The sequence below is a fragment of the Microtus pennsylvanicus genome, chromosome 17 (assembly GCF_037038515.1).
Source record: "Microtus pennsylvanicus isolate mMicPen1 chromosome 17, mMicPen1.hap1, whole genome shotgun sequence".
Lineage (NCBI taxonomy): Eukaryota > Metazoa > Chordata > Mammalia > Rodentia > Cricetidae > Microtus > Microtus pennsylvanicus.
Window position 1 is genome coordinate 27,158,874 of NC_134595.1, and position 24,131 is coordinate 27,183,004.

Sequence of the window (24,131 nt, forward strand, 5' to 3'; positions counted from 1 at the left end):
GCTAGTTCCAGGACAGGTAGGGTTGTTACACAGAGAAACCCTGTCTCAAAAACAAAAATAAATAAATAAAAAATCATTACAAAATTGGGTGGACAACTATTGAGTGATGTCTTTCCAGCGCTTATTGACATGGTTGTACTCCTGTTTCCTGCAGCATAATGATAACATTAATGGATTTTCCTGTGCTCCTGGATTCCACCTTAGCTGTGTATAATATTTTTCAATGCATTGCTGGCTTTGATTAACTGTTGTATTATTTGTTTTTATTTAAAAACTCTTGATTATAGACCAGGCATATGGCACATGCCTTTAATCCCAGCACTCAGGAGGCAGATGCAGGTGGATTTCTGTGAGTTTGAGGCCTGCCTACTCTACATAGAAAGACCTGTCTTAAAATTTTTAAAATTATTATTGTATGTATATGTATAAGTGCATGCTACACAGTGGATGTGGAGGCAAGAGGACTGAGTTGATTTTCTGCTTCCGCTGTCTGGGTTCTAGGGATTGAACTCAGGTTATATCAGTCTTGGTAACAAGCGCCTTTACTTGCTGAGCCATCTTGGCAGCCCTAAAATTGATGATCCCCTATTTACTTGGTATCCTGAAGATTTGCTGGACTCCTTGCATAAACTTTTTGTGAGATAGGTTCTTTTTATTACGTTTTTGCACATGTATATGTGGTGTACATGCCTGTATGTATCATGCATGCTCGTGTGTATGCATACAGTGTGGAGGTTCAGGTTTTATGTTGTGACTCTCAATCACTCTCCACCTTACTGAGGCAGGGCCACTCAGTTGAACCCAGAGCTTGCCAATGTAGCTAGTTTAGCTAGTCAGTTTGTGCTCGGATTTCTTGTCTTCATCATGGGCAGGCCACCGTGGTCATGAGGTTTTAAACTTTAGTCCTCACACTTGGGTATCAGGCCCTTTAACCGCTGTGCCATATCCCCAGCCTCAGTTTCTCTATTGAATGTGAATACCAGACCATTCCTTTTTTTTTTTTTTTTTTTTTGGTTTTTTCGAGACAGGGTTTCTCTGTGGTTTTGGAGCCTGTCCTGGAACTAGCTCTTGTAGACCAGGCTGGTCTCGAACTCACAGAGATCCACCTGTCTCTGCCTCCCAAGTGCTGGCATTAAAGACGTGTGCCACCACCGCCCAGCTTCCTTTTTTGTTTTTTATTTTAAACTTGAAATGCTTGTCTTTATTTTGTTCCTTATATTTTGAAAGTGAAAAGAAATAGTATTGAGTCAGTTCCTTTTTATGTTTTTAAATATCTGTTCTACATATTTACAAGCCTTAAGATTGCTCTAATGATTTCCGTGGTATTCAGGGTATTTCCAGGGTAGCACTTTTTTTGGAACAATTCTTGGATTTTTCTAGTCCACAGTACTTCCTTTTGTTCCGAGGTTATGTATGTTTTGATTACTAGTGTGATTTTTAACTTTTCGAAGTTATTTCTGACCTGGGTACCAAAGAATAGTCTTAAGAAATAGTGCTGGTAGCTGTTAGTCCAGACTTGAAGATTTATTTTAATAAAAGTCTTTATTTTTTGTTTTTAATCAATCTCCTCTCTTATTTCTGACACTCACTTCAGGCATGTGTGGTAGGTAGCCCTTGGAGATTGCCTGCCTTTTTCATCATCTTTCTCTGTGCAGGTGGATGGGCAGCAGGCATGTCTATTTAGGATGTCTGAAGCAGACCACCTACTGGCGGTTGACCGCCCTTCCTGTGCACTGAGCCCTCCCTTCTCAATTCCTCAGTACCCTACTGGTTTGCTTCTGCCTTATCTTTCTGAGTTCTCTCACATCTCCCTCCTTCCCTGTCATCTTTAGAGTCTGTCTGCTTCACCCAAACTAGACGTCTTCTCACTTGATCAGGTGGAGGGTTGTTGTGTAGTGTGGAGACTTCAGACTGCTGCTGCTCCTCCTGCACCCTTGCCGGCTCTTGTTCCAGCTTTCCTCCCTTGCGCCTGCCCACTTCGTGCCTCATTTCTTTTCTTCTGGGCACTCATAATTCCGTAGTACGTGATACAATTTACTGTCTACTTCTCAGTAGAGGATCAGCTCCTTGAAACATGACAATGTCTCTCACTGATACACAGAAAGGCCCTGCTGGAATTTTTACCCAGGGTTGCTTTACCTGTGCACCTAGCATTCCACCTAGTAGCCCATCTGTTGAGTGGCAAGCGTGTCTTTAGTGAATAACATGCAGTGTTTCTTCTTTACAGTGGAACTTATTATACCTGGTAACTGAATGCCGCCTGCTGTTGCCCGGTGGTGTTTTTTGTGTTCACTACAGCTGTCAGGCTTGAGGGACTCTCTGGTTAATTTCAACATCAGGACTGACACTTGTCTACCAGTGACAGTTTTCTTTATTTTCTCTACTTTTTAGATTTATTTCATTCCCTTGGGTGTGATATTGAGTATTGTGGGAACACTTGCTGTTAAGACTTCTTTTCTCCAGTGGCCATTGCTCCTCAGGCTCTCCAGGAATCCCCATCTGTCCCATCTTGCCCATAATAGGCAGGTAGAAATTACCAGCATTTCTGTTTGGCTGCTGCCTCCTCCCTGTCTCCTGTTGCAGGGACTTCCTACAGGGACTTGTTCTTTCATGACTGTGGTCTTGTGGGAGGGAGAAAAGTGTAAGCCAGTAGTGGGCACCAGGTTTACAGATGATAGAGATATGGTCTCCTTCTCCCGTATAGGTGGTGGTGAAGTTTATTAAGAAGGAGAAGGTTTTGGAGGATTGTTGGATTGATGATCCCAAACTTGGAAAAGTTACTTTGGAGATTGCAATTCTGTCCAAGGTGGAACATGCCAACATAATCAAGGTAGGTGGTGGTTTTCTGTGTGCTGACACCCTCATGTTGCTTCTCTAACATTAATTTGTTGATTGGACATATTTCCAAACAAAACTAGACCCGGTCTTGTCTCTTTCAGGTTCTGGATGTATTTGAAAACCAAGGGTTCTTCCAGCTAGTGATGGAAAAACATGGCTCTGGCCTGGACCTCTTTGCTTTCATTGACCGCCATCCCTGCTTGGATGAGCCCCTGGCTAGTTACATCTTTCGACAAGTGAGAGCGGGCCAGGGCTGTGCGGGTGGATGTGGGGTTGGGTAATTGAATCCTATGCCTGCAAGGGTCAGTGGCATGTAGTCAGTCTCTTCAGTGAGCCAGTGTTAGCCTTCAGCCTTGGGGTTTATGAGGTAAGATGCATACTTTGAAGAGAGAGTTTTATGACTGAAGTAGAGAAAGTGAAGTTGGAAGGAATTCTTAGGGAAGTGTATTTTAGTGATTAAAGTTTATTCATATCTGCATATTGTTTTTGTGCCAGTCACAAACATTAAACAACAAAGAGATCATGCTGGTTCTGACCCTGTGCCTTTGATCTGAATCTGTGTCCTTACCAATCATGAGACTTGTGTGTAGCCTTAACCACCTCATGTGCGCAGTTGAAAACTGCATGAAAAGACTGTTGGGATTAAATCAGAGATCACGTAAAGAAGCATGAAGATCTCAATTTGAGCTACCCCATGTTACAAAGTTTGTCTTGATCTGTTTTGTATTGAAATGTGTGTGGATCTTTGCTCACTTGCTGTTTCATAGGCATGGAAAAGTGATCAGCAAATCTGGAAGGCATCTGAGAACAAGAGGAAAGCAGGGCAAAGACAGTGACTCTTGTTTTGAGTACCTAGAAGGCAGTGGTTCCTGCTTCGGTGCTCCCAGAAACGTGTGGATCATTTATCTTGTCCTTTAATTAGTTCCTGAAAGGGATGCGATTCCTAGTGAAAGCTTCTTTAATTTACAGTTCTTGAGTGTAGTAAGCTCCTCAAAGCTATTTGGGTTTCGGAAAGCTTCTTGGACTCGGCGCTGTTTTTGCCAAAAGACTGCCCCACCACTACTCTCACACTTCTTCTTTTTAAGTTTGTTTTTATTTTTTCTGTGCATTGGTGTTTTGCCATGGGTGTTGGGTCTCCTGGAATTGGAATTACAGTCATGAGCTGTCATGTGTGTCATATGGGTGCTGGGAATTGAACCCAGGCCCTCTGGAAGAGCACTCAGTGCTCTTAACCACTGAACCATCTCTCCAGCCCCCGCTCTTTTTTTGTTTCTGTTTTTTTATTTTGTTGTTGTTGTTTTGTTTTGCTTTTCAAGACAGGGTTTCTCTGTAGCTTTGGAGCCTGTCCTGGAACTAGCTCTTGTAGACCAGGCTGGCCTCGAACTCACAGAGATCCACCTGCCTCTGCCTCCCGAGTGCTGGGATTAAAGGTGTGTGTTACCACGCCTGAGTAGCCCCACTCTTACACTACTTATTGTAAGATTATACATTGTTTTCCTCCCTCCCTCCCTCCCTCCCTCCCTCCCTTCCTTCATTCCTATTATCTATCTGTTTATCATCCGTCCATCCATCAGCACTGCTACTTGGGGATCAGCACCGTGGGCAGCTATATGGATACAGCAGAGCTGGGACTTGTGGAAAGGAAGAATGAGCTCAGTACAATTTAGTTATAGTTGTTTTATAGTCTTGTTAAAAACATGGCTTCTAGCCAGGTGGTGGTGGTGCCTTTAATCTCAAGTTGGGAGGCAGAGAGGTAGGCGGATCTCTGTGAGTTCGAGGCCAGCCTGGTAGACAAGAACTAGTTCCAGGACAGCCAGAGCTGTTACACAGAAAAACCTTGTCTATCTCAAAAAACCAAAAAAAAAAAAAAAAGGTTTCTGACTAAATGTATAGTACATACCTATAATTTCAGTACTCCTGATGCTATAGCAAATTCAAGGCCACTCTGGTCTACATAGCAAGAGTCTCCCCTGACCCAAGTCTCCTGATTGTATTCTAGCATGTATGTATCTATGTATGCATGCATGTGTGTTAATGAATGTTCAAATATATGCATGCATGGGTGCATGTATGTTGATGGAGTGGCGGGCTGTTTCCTGCCACCTGGCTAGCTTTACCCGAAATAATTACACGGAAACAGTATTCTTTTAAACATTGTTTGGCCCATTAGTTTTAACCTCTTATTGGCTAGCTCTTACATATTGATCTAACCCATTTCTAATATTTTGTGTAGCACCACGAGCTGGCTTACCAGGAAAGATCTTAACCTGCGTCTGTCTGGAGTGGGAGAATCATGGCGACTACCTGACTTGGCTTCTTTCTCCCAGGATTCTGTTCTGTCTACTCTGCTTACCTAATTTTCTGTCCTATCAGGCCAAGCAGTTTTCTTTATTAGTTAACCAATGAAAGCAACAGATAAGATACAAGACCCACCTCTATCACATGTACATGAATATGTACATACATGCGTGTAATCATAAATCTATATGTGTAAATATACAGGCAAGTGTTTATAATGTGTACTTTATTTTTTAATTGATTGAGCTTAGTTGACATGCCATTAACTATTTTTCTGATTCAAACATTTTTCATTTGGAAGTATAAAATTGTCTCCAAAGATGAAAATGATTAATGTCCAAGAAATCACTAAATTGATTGCTCAAGTTTGGTATCCAAATTGTGGTGCAAATAGTCTTACTGAAGCCACAGGAAGCTTGCTTAGCAGACCTCCACTGTAAAGATACAGCATGCCTGGGCAGATGTGTGTTAGAATGCCTGCCTTCCAGAGGCAGAGTGCTTATATACAACCTGCTTCCTGTGGAGCCACTTACTCCACATAGGGGTAGATGTGCTGACTGGGGAACACAGCACACAGAGGATTATCTGCTCTTGCTTTGACTTTAAACTGCTGTGCAAGACACTTTCCTTCCCTGTGAGCTGTGGTATCCACCATAGTGCATGGGTTCTTTGCATTTGATACCAATAGTAATCCCTCAATGGCCTACATTTTTCTAAGTACCTACTTGGTGGCTTGTCTTTCTCCTGACATGGTTATAGGGCAAGTACCTGCTGGGAGGCTCTTTCGGGTCAGTAATAACAGAGATGTCATGAGGCATGAGTTACTTGCTGTTTGTTGCTTGCTGGCCTGTGCTAGGCACAGTGATGGACTCACAGAACAGCTGTGCCTCCTGTATATGCAGAACCATATCTCCAGCACCCAGGACTATGCACTGGAGAATGTTTTTTTCCTTTGCTGTTGTTTTAATTTTTTTCTTCCTAATATCTATTGTAAATGCCTTTTTGCTTGAATTGCTTTTGAAGTATTCTCCTGGCCTCTGATTCCAGCTGGTGTCGGCTGTAGGATACCTGCGCTCCAAAGGCATCATCCACAGAGACATCAAGGATGAGAACATCGTGATCGCTGAGGACTTCACAATTAAGTTGATAGATTTTGGCTCAGCTGCCTACTTAGAGAGAGGCAAACTATTTTATACTTTTTGTGGGACAATCGAGTACTGTGCACCTGAAGTTCTCATGGGAAATCCGTACGTATCACATGATCCTGGAGTTTACCCTCCTCTTGCGTTGTGTCCATGAATGTTGTGATTTTAGGAAGAAGTGGTTTCAGTTTGGGGTGCTTTATTGAGTAACGAGGGTAATGTTCTGGAAAGTCAGTGTGCAATAGGCAGGAAGCTGGACGATGAACATAGGGGATGATTCTACCATTTTCAACTTTTGATTGTTTGGGGTTTGATGATATAGAAAGTGTCGTGCCCCACCTCGTCCAGCAAGGAATTAAGCGACCACCGGAGCTCTTCTCACTGCAGTTTATTCCAGGACTTTATTCACTTTCTCTCTCTCTCCTCTCTCCCCTCTCTCACCGGGCAAACCTCTCCCAGCCCTTAAGTAGGCATGGGCTGCCAACCCCAAACTGCCAGGTGGGCACTGCCCATAGGTTCACGCATATGCAGGCAGCTGATAATCATTGCATGATCATAGCATAGGTCAGGCCTTAGCCATCTCAGGAGTTGATTATACATCTCCATCAGGTGTGACACCACGCAGCTCACTACAGTTCCCCCTTTTGTTTTGTAAAGCAAACAGATAAGAGTAGAGGTCTGATCTCTGTTAAAAATGAAACATGTAAGCCGGGCGATGGTGACGCACGCCTTTAATCCCAGCACTCGGGAGGCAGAGGCAGGTGGATCTCTGTAAGTTCGAGACCAGCCTGGTCTACAGAGCTAGTGCCAGGACAGGCTCCAAAGCCACAGAGAAACCCTGTCTCGAAAAACCAAAAAAAAAAAAAAAAAATTGAAACATGTACTAGTGTTTGTCCAGGTGTCATCCACTCAGAGAACACTAGACCTGTCCGGTGCCTTTTTTACATAGGTGGGAGCTAGATACCAACCCACATGCAATCAGACTTTCTCTTCTTGAGGCTGATGTATGCTTACCTCAAGTGCAGTGCACAAGCCTCGCATCCTGTGCTCGCTTAAATCTGTATTAAGGTAGATAGCCAAACTTGGGGAGACTGTCCTGCTTCAATGGCCGTGAAGGCCTGAATGATCATAACTGCATTACAATGCTATGAAACCCTTATGTGGCAAATGCACCATAGGCATACCAGGGAGGCAAGCACCATTAAGCTTTGTTAGGGCTCCTATTCCCACCCACTCCTTCAGATGATCCATGGAGTGATCCAGGAAGATAGTTCTTCTGCCAGGCTGGTATCCATGTGTGTGGAATTTGCAGTCACCATCCTCACTCGCAGCTTTTCCAGTTGTTTTTCGAATTCACCAGACCAATTACCTAAAAAATATCTAGACAATTCTTTAAATTTTTCATATCACACACAGCCCCAGATACTTCCATTCACAGCCAAGCTGAGCCAATTGCCACAGCCGTGGCTGTGCTTGCGGCAGCAGCAAGGGCAGTAAGAACTGGTAGCAGAGGGGCCAGCACAGAGGAGAGGAAGGGGAGGCAATCTTGCTTTCCCCTCCCTGGCTTTCCTCTGCCTGCTCCTGTCATTAGGAGTTGCTTTGCCATGACCCCAGGAGCAGTCAGAAACCACTGCTCCTTCAGCAGTCCCCCAAATAACATACCCCAGCTGTCATACCCCCGTGGCTCATTTATTCTTGTCAGCTGAGTGCATGGAAGACACCTCCCTCTTGCACCTCTTTGGCTTCCCTAGCAACCCAGCTGATCCTGCTTCTGCTCTGAAAGGGCCCCACTTAAACCGGTTTTAGGGAATTTGGGCGTTGTCTATCTCTCTGGCTACTTTCTGCTGAGCAGGGATGTAGCATTCTTACTGTCATTTTCCAGTCCAGGTCGCAGCGACAGGTGAAGGTAGAGGTATGGCTGAGCAGTCCGGCCGGTTGCCCCGGGCTAGGACAGAGGTCCAGGTCAACAGACCTAACAGAGGTTGTGCTTCTACGCCCTGAGGCATCCATGCTGGGAGTGGCCTAGCGTTCTGGCCTTGTCTGTCTTCAAGGCAGGTCCAGGTGTTTGCAGCTTCGCAGACCCTCAGTGCTGCTTGACTTTGGAGCAGCCTGGAGCTCCTTGGCCTTGGAGCCACAGCTGCTCACACTCCACAGCAAACTCTGGAGGTCTCAGTAACTCAAACCACATGAATATACCTCCCTTCCTTAGGGTACCTTGTTCAGCGGCAAAATCCAGATCTGTGCCAACCCTGTCCCAGGATGACACATTAAGATTGCCAGAGACAGCAAACCAAGAAACAATTGTATCAAATTTAGCCAAAAACCTCCAAAGCGTTCCGTAACAGCTTGTTAAGAGCCAGAAAAATCAGGTGTGATGTTGAAGCCCATTCTAAAATCCTATTCTTCCTTTTAGTTTCATTTTAAACCGTCCACTATTGTCGTGGCCTTCACTTTAAACTGTCCCCTATAGTCGCGGCCCTATTACCCCCACTCTCCCTTCTTCTACTGGCGAGAGTGGAAAACCCGCTTTCTGTCGCGGATCCCCAATCTTTACCTTGAGGATTATTTGGTGCACCCCCTGACTGTAGCAAGTTCTCTGCTCCACGGAGAGAGGTTTGGAGGTTCCCCGTACGGGCCACCAATTGTCGCGCCCCACCTCATCCAGCAAGGAATGACGCGACCACCGGAGCTCTTCTCACTGCAGTTTATTCCAGGACTTTATTCACTTTCTCTCTCTCTCCCCCCTCTCTCTCTCCTTTCTTCCCTTTCTCACCAGGCAAACCTCTCCCAGCCCTTAAGTAGGCATGAGCTGCCAACCCCAAACTGCCACGTGGGCACTATCCATAGGTTCATGCATATGCAGGCAGCTGATAATCATTGCGTGATCATAGCATAGGTCAGGCCTTAGCCATCTCAGGAGTTGATTATACATCTCCCATCAGGTGTGACACCACACAGCTCACTACAAGAAAGTTAGAAAAATACAAGATAAAGAGGAAGGTCTCAAAAGCTGGAATGTTCTGAGTGACTCATAACTTGCTGTACTTATTGAATATCAGGAATAATCATTACTTCAAGGTGTTATCTGTCTGTATAACAGCGGGTTTCTTTATGTAACAGCCCTGCTATCCTGGAATTCACTCTGTAGATCAGACTGGCCTTGAATTTACAGAGATCCTCCTGCCTCTGCTTCCTGAGTCTGGGATTAAAGGCATTCACCACCACCGTCCATGTTATTTATTTTTATTTTGTTCATTCATTCATTTATTTATTTACTTACTGGTTTTTCGAGACAGGGTTTTTCTGTAGCTTTGGAGCCTGGAACTAACTCTTGTAGACCTGGCTGGTCTGGCATTCACAGAGATTCACCTGCCTCTACCTCCTGAGGGCTGGGATTAAAGGCATGCAATACCACTGCCCAGCTTTATTTTTATTTATGTATATGTGTGTTTTGCCTGCAGGTGTGTCTGTGTAGCATGTTCAGTGACTGCAGAGGCCAGATAAGGGTTTTTGATTCTGTCCCGGTTGATGTTTTGTCAACTTGACACAAGCTAGAGTCATTTGGGAACATTAATTGAGCAAATGCTCCCACAAGATTGGCCTGTGGTCAGGCAAGCATGTAGACCACTTTCTTGATTAATGATTGGATGGGCTGGATGGTGCTACTCTTGGCCAGTGGTCCTGGATACTATAAGAAATCAGTCTGAGCAAGCCACGAGGAGCAAACCAGTAAGGAGCACTCCTCCATGGTCTCTTGTGAGGGTTTGAATGAGAATGGCTCTTCATAAGCTTGTGTTTGGATACTTGGGCCCCAGTTGGTGGAACTGTTTGGGAAGGATTAGGAGGTGTGGCCTTTTTAGAATTGCTGTGTCACTAGAGGCAGAGTGAGGTTTCAAAAGACTAGCATCCTTCACACTTAGCTCTCTCTATCTCCTCCTTGCATCAGGATGATGTGAGCTCACAGCATGTTGGGTAGCTTTTCCTCTTCACCATTAGGTACTCTAGCCCTCTGAAACTGTGAGCAGTCAAAAGCTTTCTTTTGTAAGTTGCCTTGGTTATGGTATTTTATCATAGCAATAGAAAAGTAACTAAGACACATCTGCTTCAATTCTTGCTTCCAGGTTCCTTTTTGAGTTGTTGTCCTGACTCCTCTCAGTGGTAGTTTGTGACCTGAGACTTAAGATGAAATAAACCCTTTCCTCCCCAAAGGGTTTGTGGTCATTGTGTTTTATCACAACAGTAGAAATCCTTAACTAAGAAATTGGTGCCAGGTTGTAGGGTATTGTTGTGACAGACCTCATCATGTGTTTTTGGAAGGATTGTGGTGGATTGGACTTTGAACTGGAAAGACCTTTGAGTGTTCAGAGCTCAGTGAACTGTTCTGTGGGAGCTTGGAAGTTAAGAATGTTGAGAATAGTGCAGACGATGAACGCCTAGCTTAGGAAGTTTTAAAGTTTGAGAGTCCTTTACATATTCTGTGGGGCTCTTAGATAATTTGAATAAGCATCTGGTTCTGGTCAGCTCTAGCTAAAGAATCAGCAGTGATTAATTAAAAGACCAGCACCACAAAAGTGAAACACTGGCTTTAGTGGGACAGTCTGTTCAGATGGGGTTGAAGAATCAGCTGTGATTAACAAGAGACCAGCATCATTGAGGCTAAATCTTCTGGAAGATTCCTCAAGATCAGTACACAGAAGCTGTGGTTCAGAGGGGACCAGTGCTGACTTCTGACCTTGGGCCAGCAATCAAACCTGGCAATATGTAAGAGTCTTCCAAATGGTATTGGTATTGAAGACATGAAGGAGTCATGGAGAACGGTTGAGGCTTGGCACCTTAAGAGATCAGGAGAGGCCATTGGTGAAGGGCCAGCATTAGTTTTAGTTAAAGCCCTAGGAGTAATTTGGAGAGAAAGCTCTAGGAGAGAAATTGAGGCTTGGCACCATATGGCAGGGTTAGAGTCCCAGAAGAAAGCCCAGATAGCTATTATTAAAGGTGAAGTCTATGTAGAGTGGAGACCCCAACATTTTAGAGATGCTAGTACCATAGGATGGTCATCAAGGATAACAGTAAGAGTGGAGTGGAGGTGAAGCAAGCTGGGTGTGCTGTGTGTGCCAGAGAGTGGAACTGTACAAGCTCTCTGGAGCCCTGAAGACCGTGAGTCCCAGACATTGAACATGGAGTTAGTTATACTGTTGGAGTTATGATTTTCTTTTGATTTTATTGAGACTACTCTGGTTCTTTCAGTGTAAGAAAGTTATATAACTTATTTTTTTAAATATTTATTTATTTATTTATTTATTATGTATACAATATTCTGTCTGTGTGTATGCCTACAGGCCAGAAGAGGGCACCAGACCTCATTACAGATGGTTGTGAGCCACCATGTGGTTGCCGGGAATTGAACTCAGGACCTTTGGAAGAGCAGGCAATGCTCTTAACCGCTGAGCCATCTCTCCAGCCCCCTATAACTTATTTTTTGTTTTACAGGAGCTCATGGCTAAGAGACATTGGGATTTTAGAGAGATTTGCATATTTTAGGGAGACTTTCAATGCTTTAAAGAGACTCAACTTTTAAGGACTGTGAAACTTAAAAACTGGAATGTCTTATATTGTGATATTGGTATTAATATGAGAACTTGGGATAAATAAAAAAATGTTATGGTTTAATAGTAATGTTTGGTGTTTTAGGTTAACAAATAGTTGTCCTGGCTAGTTTTTTTGTCAACTGACACTAGAGTCATTTGGGAAGAAGAGAACTTCAATTGAGAAAACGTCCCACCAGATTGGTCTTTGGAGTATTTTCTTGACTGATTGATGTGGGAGGGCGTAGCTCACTGTGCAGTGTGCTTCCCTAGCTGAGTGGTCTGATTGCATAGGAAAGCAGGCTGAGCAAGTTAGTCAGCAGCACTCATCCTGACTTTCAGTTCCTGCCCCACATTCCTGTCTTGGCTCTCCTGATGATGGACTGTGACTTGTAAGACGAACTCTTTCCTCCCCAAGTTGCTTTTCATAGTGTTTATCACAGGAATAGAGACCTAACTAAGACAGAACCTCTTGGGCTGGAATTACAGACAGTTGTGAGCTGCTCTGTGGATGCTAGGAATGGAAGCCAAGTTCCCTGGAAGAGCAGCCAGTACTCTTAGTGTGGAGTCATCTCTCTAGTTCCAGCAATCAAAAGCTCAATAATAGTGTTGGGCTGACTATAAGAAGGCCCATTAGGAAGATTGAGAGCAGGAGGAATGATGTGAAGGAACTGTCGGAGCTCACATTCTTGTCTCTGAGCTCGGGGAAGCAGCCTCTGGGGGTAAAGGGTGAGTTTGTTGCTCTGTAGTTGGGGAGTCTGTGGGCAGCAAGAACCTGACCTGAAAAGACCTCTTTTCTTGGGAAGTGAGAAAAAGAATCGAAATGAAGCTCATTGCCCACATGTGTAGGGACTGCATAGAAATTGCTGATAGTGGTTTGTGCTGTCCATGCAGGGATTGTCGTCTTTGCTACACACTAACAGGTGTGTCTGTATAAAATAGCTTTCCTTAGTCTTTTCACACAATGGTATCTTCCTCTGCTTCATGCACAAATCTTAGTCAGGTGTCTCAGGAAGAGTGGGTAGTTAGAGGGACAGAATTGTAGCGGCGTAAACGAAAGCAGACAGATTTTAACAATATATATAGCTTTAATGTTGAAATAGACTTACAGAACCACCGTTCCAGCGGAGACCAGGAAAGCAGAAGCGACAGCTGGGAGCACGCTCGCCAAATTTATAGGCAGACATTAGCCCGAGGCAAACACGCCCCCCAAGGGGTGGGACTTATCCCTACATCTCCCCTTTTTGTCTAAATAAGACAGAACCAAACCAAATACAACTATATACAATAACAACAAATAATAAATATAACAAACAATATTGAGAACAAAATCTTTGCTAAACATTCTATCTCAAGGAGTCCAAATAATGTAGAGAGTAACTACAATTATATAATCTTCAACTCCGTCAAAGATCTGAAAAGGGAATAAACACTACTCAACGAACGAGATATATCCAAAATGTGCAACAATTGACAGAGACAACTGACTACCTGGGCAATCACCCAAAGTCTCGTTTGCTATGTTGAGTCAACCAACTTTGGCTAAGACCTAACATAACTGACATACCATTATTAAAGGCAAGGAACTTTTCAAAACTATCTTACCCTGTCTTGGCAGGATATGACAGTCCTGTTTTATCCATTGATGCACGCTCTGTATCTCTGTCAGTGGTTGAGGTATGGGCATTTCTTTGCACAAAGGCCAGTTCTGCCAAATAGAAAGGCTCCAGGTGGAGTGTCTTTGGTGCTGAACATTCTCTCGGGAATAGAGCTGTGTTGCCAGGAGCAATTGTGTCTCACTATCACGAAACTCTGAGTTAGATTAAAGGCCATTTTCTACAGCTCTTTGAAGAGGTCGAAGATTATATATCTATACTGAGTATAATCTCTATATATCTAGAGAACCTGATTAGTCTAATTATAAATGACAAACTTAGATGACTATTTATCTATATAATTCTCAATATCTATCTAACTGAAAGACTAAGACAATAAACAACTGTGTAACAAATGAGGATAATGACCTCCAAATATAAACACTGTACAAATATACATTGCAATATGGTAAATATATATCAATACACAAACATATAAGTATCTTAATCAGAGGTAGAAATGTACACTGCAATATGGTAAATATACACATATATTTATCAATACAATATATGTCAATACATAAAAAATATTTTAAACAGAGATAGAAACATGCATGCATACAATAGTCAATATAATTTAACTTTGTATCAATATACAAGAATCGATACCAATATATTTGTCTAAAAGCAGTAACTCACAATTATAAATCTATTATCCCATCATTCCCTCTTTTTTTTTCAAAATGATCCCTGAGCTTATAAAATTCCTCCCCCAACCTCCCAACCCCTAAATGATGTCCCTAAACCCAGGGGTAAATTTTACTGGGAGAGGAGACGTCGTCCTCTAGAATTACTTCCAGCTGTCATGGGGGCGACATTCTTTCTGGGGGATCCTGTGAAAGTAAAATGATGGTTAAATTTCAAGATCAATGTCTTTGAAAATTGCAAATAGTCTCTGAGTATTTTGTGGAGGTCTGGCCAGAATGTTGTACAAGATGTGCACCATTTCAGCTAACCAAGTTGGGATCGTCTTGTGCAGCTGGTACCCAAAACAGGTCTTGTAGTAGTGCTATCAGTATCATGACGTCATATCAACCAGGTAGAGTTGTTGTTGTGGGGCCCCATCTTCTTCCTGGAAACTTCAAATGTCACTTCAGGAAAAACTCATTGTTCATTATGAAAAACTTAAACATTAATCATATAGACATACATATATATATATTCAATGAGAGGCATGATAGATATATTCAATGAAAAGTATGATAGATATGGAGAAAAGCAAAGATGTTTTCTAAACTCATATTTCTTTCTGTCCCATATCATGGCTCTTGACATGAGACAGAAACTCCAGAAACTCTGGGTTTTTCTCTTACTAACAGGCTTGGAATTGGAGAGGGACTGAGCCAGAGTCCAACTTCAAAACCAGCTTTATATATTTATAAAGAAATGTTTAATAAGACATATATATATATATATATATATATATATATATATATATAAATTAATACTTACAAAATGTGTCCATCCATCAGTAGTTAAATATTCAGGGTCCCTCAATTTCTTTGAAGATGAGTATTTTCCTGTGGAGATTAGAAAAGAACCCTGCCTCCAACCTATCTGTATTTCTTACCATCAGTATGTTCGCCATCCTTATGAAAGAATTGTTATTTATCTTTTCCAAGTGGCTTCTCTTCTTCAAACTGAACCTTTATTAATTTTGATGGTATCCACAATTTTTCCTCACCTGTGGAGATAAGAGCAAAACCCCTTCCCCAACGTAGCACATCTCCTGGCTTCCATTGTGAGGTCAGCACATCCTTGAAATAAACTGGTTGATTTAGTTCAGTAGACTTTTCCATTATCCAATGTCTTTCTGCAGCCGTTGTTCCCTTCTCATTAGCGTTGAGAAAATTCAAGGTTAACAAAGCATTATGTAACCTATTTCTGGAGGTGTTTTCCACCCCTTTCTGTTTGTTCAACATATCCTTTATAGTTTGATTTGATCTTTCTATGACTGCTTGACCTGTAGGCTTGTATGGTATACCTGTAACATGCTTGATATTATAATAATCAAAAAACCGTTTCATTTTCCTAGAGACATAAGCAGGACCATTATCCGTCTTTATTTGTGTAGGTATACCCATGATAGCCATGACTTCTAATAAATGAGTGATTACTGAATCAGCTTTTTCTAAACTTAAAGCAGTTGCCCACTGAAAGCCTGAATAAGTTTCAATGGTGTAATGAACATACTTTAATTTGTGAAATTCTGCAAAGTGGAACACATCCAGCTGCCAGATTTCGTTCCTTTGGGTGCCCTTTGGATTAGCCCCTGCAGGCAGTGGCTTTTGGTTATAGAAAGAGCAAGTAGGGCATTTCTTTACAATCTCCTTAGCTTGCTGCCATGTAATGGAAAATTCTTTCTTCAAACCTTTGCTATTAACATGATGTTTTTTATGAAATTCAGAGGCTTGTAGCACACTGCCAATCAATAATTGAGCGATTTCTGCATTACCTTGTGCTAGAGGACCTGGCAGACCCGTATGGGATCAGATGTGTGTTATGTACATAGGGCAAAGCCTGTTCCTGATCAAATCTTGAACCTGGAGAAACAATGAGGTTAGTTCTGTAGCATCAGGTATAAATTCAGCAGTTTCAATATATAAAACAACTCTGCGTATTGTGAATCAGTGACTATATTAATAGGTTCTTTAAAATCCCTTATCACCATAAGAATGGCATATAATTCCGCCTTCTGGACAGAATCATAAGGACTTTGTTCCACCTTATCCAAGTCTTCTGATTTGTAACCTGCCTTCCCTGATTTATTGGCATCAGTATGGAATGTACAGGCTCCAGTTATTGGAGCATCACGGACGATTCGAGGAAGAATCCAAGAAGTTCTCTTTATGAAGTTAAGCCTCTTGCTTTTTGGATAGTTGTTATTAATGTCTCCCAAAAAATTAGCATAAGCTCTTTGCCATGGTTCATTATCTTCCCATAATTTCTTTAGTTCATCAGCAGTGAAAGGCACTATAATTTCTGCTGGGTCTATGCCTGCTAGTTGACGAAGTCTCAGCTTGCCTTTTATAATTAACTCAGAGACTTTTTCCACATAAGTTTTCAGTTTCTTACTTGGTTTATGTGGTAAAAAGATCCATTCCAAAATAATATCATCTCTCTGCATTAAAATTCCTGTAGGAGAAATTTTTGATGGTAGTATGACGAGAATACAATCGAGCTCTGGATTCACCCTGTCCACATGTGCCTGTTGTAATTTTTCCTCAATCATTGTCAGTTCCTTTTCTGCTTCAGCTGTTAATTCTCTGGGACTGTTTAAATCTTTATCACCATCCATGGTTTTATTCAAATGAATTATTAGATCAGGTGTTATTCCAATAGCTGGTCGTAGACTGGAAATGTCTCCTAACAGTCTTTGGAAGTCATTAAGAGTCCGTAGGCAGTCTCTCCTAATTTGTGCTTTTTGTGTCTTAATTTTTTGCAAACCTATTTTATAACCTAAATAATTAACAGAATCTCCCTTCTGAATCTTTTCAGGAGCGATTTGCAATTCCCATTTAGGTAAAAGTATTTTTATTTCTTCAAACAGTCTGTTCAAGGTATCCATGTTTGAATCGGATAACAAATGTCGTCCATGTAATGGTATACTATAGATTTGGTAAATTTCTTGCGTATTATTTGCAATGGTTGGTTCACAAAATATTGGCACAGGGAGGGGCTATTTAACATACCCTGAGGGAGAACGGTCCAGTGGTACCTCCTCGAAGGTTGAGAATTGTTGTAAGTAGGCACTGTGAAGGCAAATTTTTCTCTATCTTCTTTTTGCAAAGGTATAGTGAAAACACAATCCTTTAAATCAATAACTATGAGAGGCCATCCTTTTGGTAATAAAGAGGGCAAAGGAATTCCAGATTGCAGAGGGCCCATACGTTGAATAACCTTGCTGATGGCCCTGAGATCTGTTACCATTCTCCATTTACCTGATTTTTTCTTAACCACAAATACAGGAGAATTCCAAGGGCTGGTAGATTCTTCTATATGTCCAGCATCTAATTGTTCTTGTACCAGCTGTTCTAAAGCCTGTAACTTTTCCTCAGCTAAAGGCCATTGCTTTGTCCATATTGGTTTCTCAGTCAACCATTTTAGAGGCAAGGTTGTTGGTATCTCTGTAGGGACATCAATTGCTTGTTCTTGTACAGCCCGAATGGCCGGTTTTCTCCGTTTGTAATATCTTTTAATATTATTCCCAGAAATATAGGCTCTAGAAGTAGCAGGAATGTTAATTTCGGTATTCCATTGTTGTAATAGGTCACGGCCCCATAAATTTATTGCGATATTGGCTACATATGGCTTTAATTTTCCTATTTGTCCCTCTGGCCCTATACATTCAACCCATCTCGTGCTCTGCCTTACTTGAGATAGGGTTCCAAGTGCTGGGATTAAAGGCGTGCGCTACCACTGCCTGGCCGGCCTCAAACTCACAGCGATCCGCCTGCCCTTGCCTCCCAAGTGCTGGTATCAAAAGTGTGCGCCACCACTGCCCGGCCAAGTCACTTTGTATCAGACCAAATCTGCCGCTGTGGCAGCTTTTGTTGCAAAACCGCAGGTACTTGAGCTTTTACTAATTCAGGCAGTGGGGTTCCGCTGCAAAACTTAGCCAAGGCAGGCAGAATGGGCCTGTGTGGCCGAGTATGTCTCGGACTTGGCACTGGGGCCAGAGTTACGAACTACAAAACAGCACCCGGGTGGGTGCTGTGTTAGCTAGCGGGCTACCCGCTTGAGTCGGGGGCAAAATAGCCCCACGTTGGGCGCCAATATGTAGCGGCGTAAATGAAAGCAGACAGATTGTAACAATATATATAGCTTTAATGTTGAAATAGACTTACAGAACCACCGTTCCAGAGGAGACCAGGAAAGCAGAAGCGACAGCTGGGAGCACGCTCGCCAAATTTATAGGCAGACATTAGCCCGAGGCGAACACGCCCCCCAAGGGGCGGGACTTATCCCCACACAGAATGTTTAGCTCTGTGTGGTCTTGTAGAATAGTGTGTTGAGTCAGTAGATAGGCATGGTCAAAACTGGATTTCACATTAGGCCTGATCAGGTCCTGGTTGTCTGCTCAACCACTATCCTACCTTGTGTGAGAAACCTTCATCAGTGGGGTTAGGAGGTGACCAGGACCCAGGCCTGTGTCTTCTCAGGGCACCTTTTCAAGTCACAGTCAGAAAGTGAATGTTGAGTTAGCTTTCATTGACTCCTGGAGCTTGGTCTCCTCAATACGCTGTGGCCACCCTTATGCTGGGCTGGCCCTTGTGTGCAGCAGACGACGAGGCTGTGTGCTACTAGCAGAGAGTGAAGGGGGCAGGGAAACTTTCCCTTTTGGAGTCTCTGTGTGTTCAGAGCTACCATAGCAAGGTGTTGAAGCGACTGTAGTTTCTCTTCAGATCTGATTTGATTGTCCCTATTCCCAGTGAGTGTCCTGCTCTGGTACCGTCCTGTAATGGTTGAAATATAGGCGACATTGAAGAGGAGCTACATGTAAACTGGCTCACTCTGCATGCTTTGTATGACTGGGTGTTCCACACCTAGGCTATGACGCTTCCATTTCAGTCCTTAGCCATCTGCGGCACGTGCCTTCCCCATGTGTCCTGTTTACACTGTGCTTTCTGCTCCCTGGCCATCCTTTACAGTCATGTGTGCAGTCATGTGCTGGTCTTACCTGTGGACCTCTCGGTCAGGACCTTGTCTCATTCTGCATGCTTCCTTCCTCATTGCACACTCATGTCCATCTCATCAGGCAAAAGGCTTTCTGAATCCTGATTCCAGATTCTATCTGTAAGAACTTTTTTCTTCCTTCTCGATTTTATATTGTTCTTCCTCAGGGGTCGGCAAACCATAGGCAACCTTTAGACAACCTACCTGGTGTGGCTGGTAGCATGGTGAAGTTAGGATAACACCTCCCCTCCTCCCCCAGGCCTAGTCTTCCAGGCGGCCCTAGTTCCTGATAAACTCCTCCATCCTACCGTTCATTTCTCTGACCCCTCAGCTGTCACTAAACTTTCTTCTCTTGTGTTTCTCCTGTTTGATTTGACTTTAGGTGCCCCTTTCCTCTCACCACATGGTCTTTCCATAGGGTGTACCACCACTTGTTCTGATGTTGCCTGTGGCCCCTGTTGGCCCTTACTGCCGCCAAGTTGTGACTTGCTCTCTGGTCCTCTACTCTCCCCGCCTCTGGGAATCATCCCCCCTTTTCCGGGTCAGTTAGAGTGTCTCTTGCTTGAAGCAGCCCTGTGTGGACTGTGAGAATGCAAGTCTCTGACTGGGGTTGGAAAGCTCTGACATTCAGAGTGGGGCTGACTCGATGAGCTTTGTATTGAGTAGTCTCGGTTCCTCCTTGCAGCTATAGAGGGCCAGAGCTGGAGATGTGGTCTCTGGGGGTCACTCTCTACACGCTTATCTTCGAGGAGAATCCCTTCTGTGAAGTGGAGGAGACCATGGAGGCAGTCATTCACCCCCCGTTCCTGGTTTCCCAAGGTGAGCATGAGCTCCAGGTGGTGAGTGATGTCATTGCCTGAGAACTCAACATTTTGTTTCTGTCTCCTCTTTGTCTATGCTGATTAGTTCTTTTATCATTTTCATTCTAACATTTTGATCTGAGCATAATAATTTTAATATGACTCAAAACATTTTGGTAATTTTTATTAGTGTCCCTTGGATCTTAAAGGCCCTCTTGAAAGTGATATTTTGCAGTCAGTAAGCTTGTCTGTGGGAGCATCTATGAGATCAGACATTTAACTTAAGCCAGGAGCCCCATTTGTGAAGGAGGATGGTGTCAGTACATGGGGAGACTTGACCCTTAGAAGCTCACAGAAAATGTCAGTCATATCATGAGCCCTGTGAGCAATTGTGACAACAAGTAGTAATTTGTATCTGTCATGAAGGCCAGGGATCAAGTGGACTTTGGCTTTACAAGCTTGGAGTAAGTACCTCAGGAGCCTGGATCCTGGAGGAGCTCATGGAGTGGGCAGATGCGGTCAGGTGTCAGCTGGAGCCCCTTCTACTCTAATATCCTGTGGTCCCACAGCACTCACTCACTGGGAGGACCCACGTGGTGACAGATTTTCAGTCTGTGTCTTAGCCTCTGCTTAGGTCAGACACCTCTGTCTGTTCTAAGAAGTCCAGATAGGGCCTGAACCAACAGATGACCATTCAGAGTAGCAGGAGCTGAAAGTCTGAGTAAAGGTGGTGGCAGGTTCAGTTCTCAGTGAGGCCTCTTTTCAGCTTGTGGGTGGCACCTTCTTGCTGTGTCCTCATAGTGAAGATGGAGAACCAGTCTTTTCTACCTCTTCGGACACCAACTCCAGTCTTCCCCACTCACGGCTTCCCCTAACACCTCCCAGCACCCCACTGCCCTGCACCATCTCATTAGGGGTGAGCTCTCCAACACACAGACTTTGGAGGGACATATCAGCCACAGCAGCCTGGAAGAGGATTTTAGAGCTTCACTAGTGGGTCCCTGCGATGCTGCTGTTTCTGTGGTGTACTGCTCTGCTCCGGGGCTGCTCCATGGCTTCTCATTACACAGCTGGGTTCCTGCTGATGTGGCCCAGAGGCCCTGGCCAACGCATACGCACTTGGAGGAGACAGGGCCCAAATGCAGATTGAGGTTGGGCTCCTGCTAGAGCTCAAGCTGCCTCTCCTCAGAATGATCTGGGGTGCTTCAGTTGCCTGCCACCTTCCCTTGCATGTCATGCTCATCCTCAGCCACTCACAGCCAGAGCTCCTGTATCATCATTAGGGTTTCCATTGCTGAGATAAAACACCATGACCAAAAGCACCTTGGGAAGGAAAGCATTTCAGCTTACTAGTTACACATCACCGTCCATCCCGGGGGAAGTAGGACTGAAACTAAAATGGGGCTGGAACCTGGAGCTGCTGCTTGTCAGCTTGCTCCTCATAGCTTGCTCAGCCTGCCCCCTTCCTTTCTCTTTCTTTCTCCTTCCTTCCTTCCTTCTTTCTCTTATTTTATTTTATTTGAGGCAAGGTCTCTGTGTGTATCCCTGGCTATCCTAGAACTCTCTTTGTAGGTTGGCTTTAAACTCACAGAGATCTGCCTGCCTCTTCCTCCTGAGAGCTAGGATTAAAGGCATGTGCAACCACCATCCAGCTGCAGTCTGCTTTCTTCTACCACCCAGGACCACCAACCCATGGGTGGCACTATCCACAGTGATCTGAGCCCTCTCACTTCAATCAAGAAACTGACCCACAAGCCAATCTGGTGGTAGCATTTTCTCAATCGCAGCTCTTTCTTCCCAATTAACTCTTTGTTGTTGTTGTGGGGTGGAGAGTTCGAGTTAGGGTTTGTCTGTGTCGCATTGGAGCCTGTTCTGGAACTATATAGGCTGGCCTCAAACTCAGGCCAGCATCTGCCTCCAGAGTGCTGGGATTAAGGGTGTGCGCTACCATTGTCTGGTCCAAATAAATTTTGTTTGTGTCAGGTTGATATAAAACTAGCCAACACACCTTGAAATCAGACTACCTGAGGTTTGATTGAGCTGGATCTCAACTTCCACGCTTCCATTTTGGAGGTGATAGATTTATAAAGGTATTCTCTGACAATACCAGGGCAGGCCCTCAAGCCCTAGGACTCCAGGCTGCTTCCTTGCTTTGTGAGAGGTTCCGTGAAGCAGGACACCCTGAAGTCTGAGATGTGTTCCATTTGACTTGGCTTGGTTCCACCTGTGTTCTTTATGTCCTTAGAACTTATGACTCTTCTGTCTGGGCTGCTGCAGCCTTCCCCTGAGCAGCGGACCACTTTAGAGGAGCTGATCCTAGACCCTTGGGTGACACAGCCTGTGAACCTTGCTAATTACACCTGGGAAGAGGTGTGTCGGACCAACCAGCCAGGTGAGAAGTCTCAGCCTCCCCTCCTCCCGCCCTTTCCTGTGTCTTTTGTTTGGGATGGGAAGGTGACTAGGCCTCCTTCCGGGATAAGGCTTCTTCCACCACTCTGTCCTAGATACATATACCAGAATCTGTGGCTGGTCTGAAAAACGGGGCTTGACTGTGTAGAGACCCTTAGGTGCCACTTGGGTGTGGCTATGGACCTTAGAGGGAGGATAAGTTCTTTTAGTAACCTTGGCTGGGAGAGACGAGAATGTAGAAGTTGAAGAGTCAGCTGGTTGACTAGTCCCAAGAGGGGTCAGGGTACAGATGCTGACCATGATGCTGAGGGGCTAGACAGGGCATCATGTCTCTTCAGAAAAAGACTCCCTAGCTCCAAGTCAGAGCTCCTGAGGAACCAGGCTGGAGATTAGCGCATGCATGTGTGCGGGCTCACACACAGTATCTCAGCAGGATCTATACCTCTAGAATATCACCCTGTGGTTTCAGAATCCACTGCCTACCCTCCCCCAATTCTGTTGTTCCTAAACAAAGTATTTTAGAATCCTATTGTTATGTTTTCTTCACCCTTTAGAAACTGGCCTGTTGTCAGCTGCAAGTTTGGAGCTTAGGAGCAGGAGTCCAAGTGAAGTGACTCACACAAAGGATTTCAGTGGACCTCCTGCTCCCAGGGAGGCTCCTGGTGATGAGCACTGCCTGCATCCCGAGGATCCATCTCTGTCAGTCAGCTGAATGAAAGCTCTCTCCTGCTATTTTCTACTTGATTTGGGAAATTGTATGGATTTCAAGGCTTCCTACGAGGAGAAAGAAATTCTGAAGAACTGGGATGAATTCCCCTTCTACAGATTTCTGTGCAAGTGCTAAAACAAGCTTGCAATACTATATATATATAGTATTTAGGTTTATGAAAGACTTGTAATTCATTTTTTTACAACTTTGAAAATAAGCATTCTAGTGTTCAGTTACTTTGTATTATTAAAGGACTTTAGCTTGTGAGCCTCAGAAAGACATGAGGAATATTTCAATTCTCTGTTTTGTTGTTTTGTTCTTTGCTTGTAAGTTTGTGAGACAGGATCTTACCACATAACTGTGGCTGGTCTTGAAGTCATAGAGATCTGCCTGCCTCCTGTGTGATGGGATTAAAGATGTGTGACACCATGCCCAGCTCTTTCTATCTGAGAGAGAGAGAGAGTGTGTGTGTCTTTCCCACTGACTTGGTATCTGTGATAATGGTGTAGAGTCCATAGAGTTGGCTAGACAAAAATGACCAGAATATTTTCTTTCTTGAACTTTTTCCAAATTAAAGCTACTTAATTAGTTAAGTTACCTTGGCTAGGACTCTATGGGACATGAGAAGTACTGGTTTTCTTCATTTTTCCATTTCTGTACCCTACTTACCACGGCTAAAAGAGCAATCTATCCTAGTTTACTCTGGGACTTTAGGCCTGTCAGCCATCTGTCAACCCATAGTACCCTTCCAGCACTTTCAGACATCCCGTGTCTGGCCCAGCTCTACTTCGTCTGTGTGAAAGGCTCTTGGTGAAGGGTAGGTATCAACTCGACTGCCACTGAGGGTTTCCAGGCCCAGTCTTCAGAAGTTTGTGACATTTTAGCTTTTGATTTCAGATGAGCTCTGTTTCTAGAATGAAACAAATGTTTTTCCTTGTAGTCTTTATTACACATAGAGCACAAGATATTACAGATTTTTTTTCAGACAGTGTGGTAGGGCTGAGGATGCAAAATGCAGCTTT

General features: G+C 43.8%; 1 protein-coding gene across 2 annotated transcripts in view; it reads left to right on the forward strand.

Moving 5' to 3' along the window:
- Positions 1 to 23,538, forward strand: part of Pask (PAS domain containing serine/threonine kinase) — a 55,745-nt gene extending 32,207 nt beyond the window's left edge. The window contains exons 13-18 of one of the 2 annotated variants that reach the window (XM_075952046.1): positions 2,705 to 2,830; positions 2,940 to 3,074; positions 6,184 to 6,383; positions 19,877 to 20,010; positions 22,237 to 22,383; positions 22,955 to 23,208. In XM_075952046.1, the coding sequence (XP_075808161.1) occupies positions 2,705 to 2,830; positions 2,940 to 3,074; positions 6,184 to 6,383; positions 19,877 to 20,010; positions 22,237 to 22,383; positions 22,955 to 23,112 (900 nt within the window). In that variant the 3' untranslated portion in view covers positions 23,113 to 23,208. Of the gene's footprint in view, positions 1 to 2,704; positions 2,831 to 2,939; positions 3,075 to 6,183; positions 6,384 to 19,876; positions 20,011 to 22,236; positions 22,384 to 22,954 lie in introns of both variants that reach the window. The other variant, XM_075952047.1, reaches the window with a different exon arrangement.
- The last annotated feature ends 593 nt before the right edge of the window (positions 23,539 to 24,131 follow it).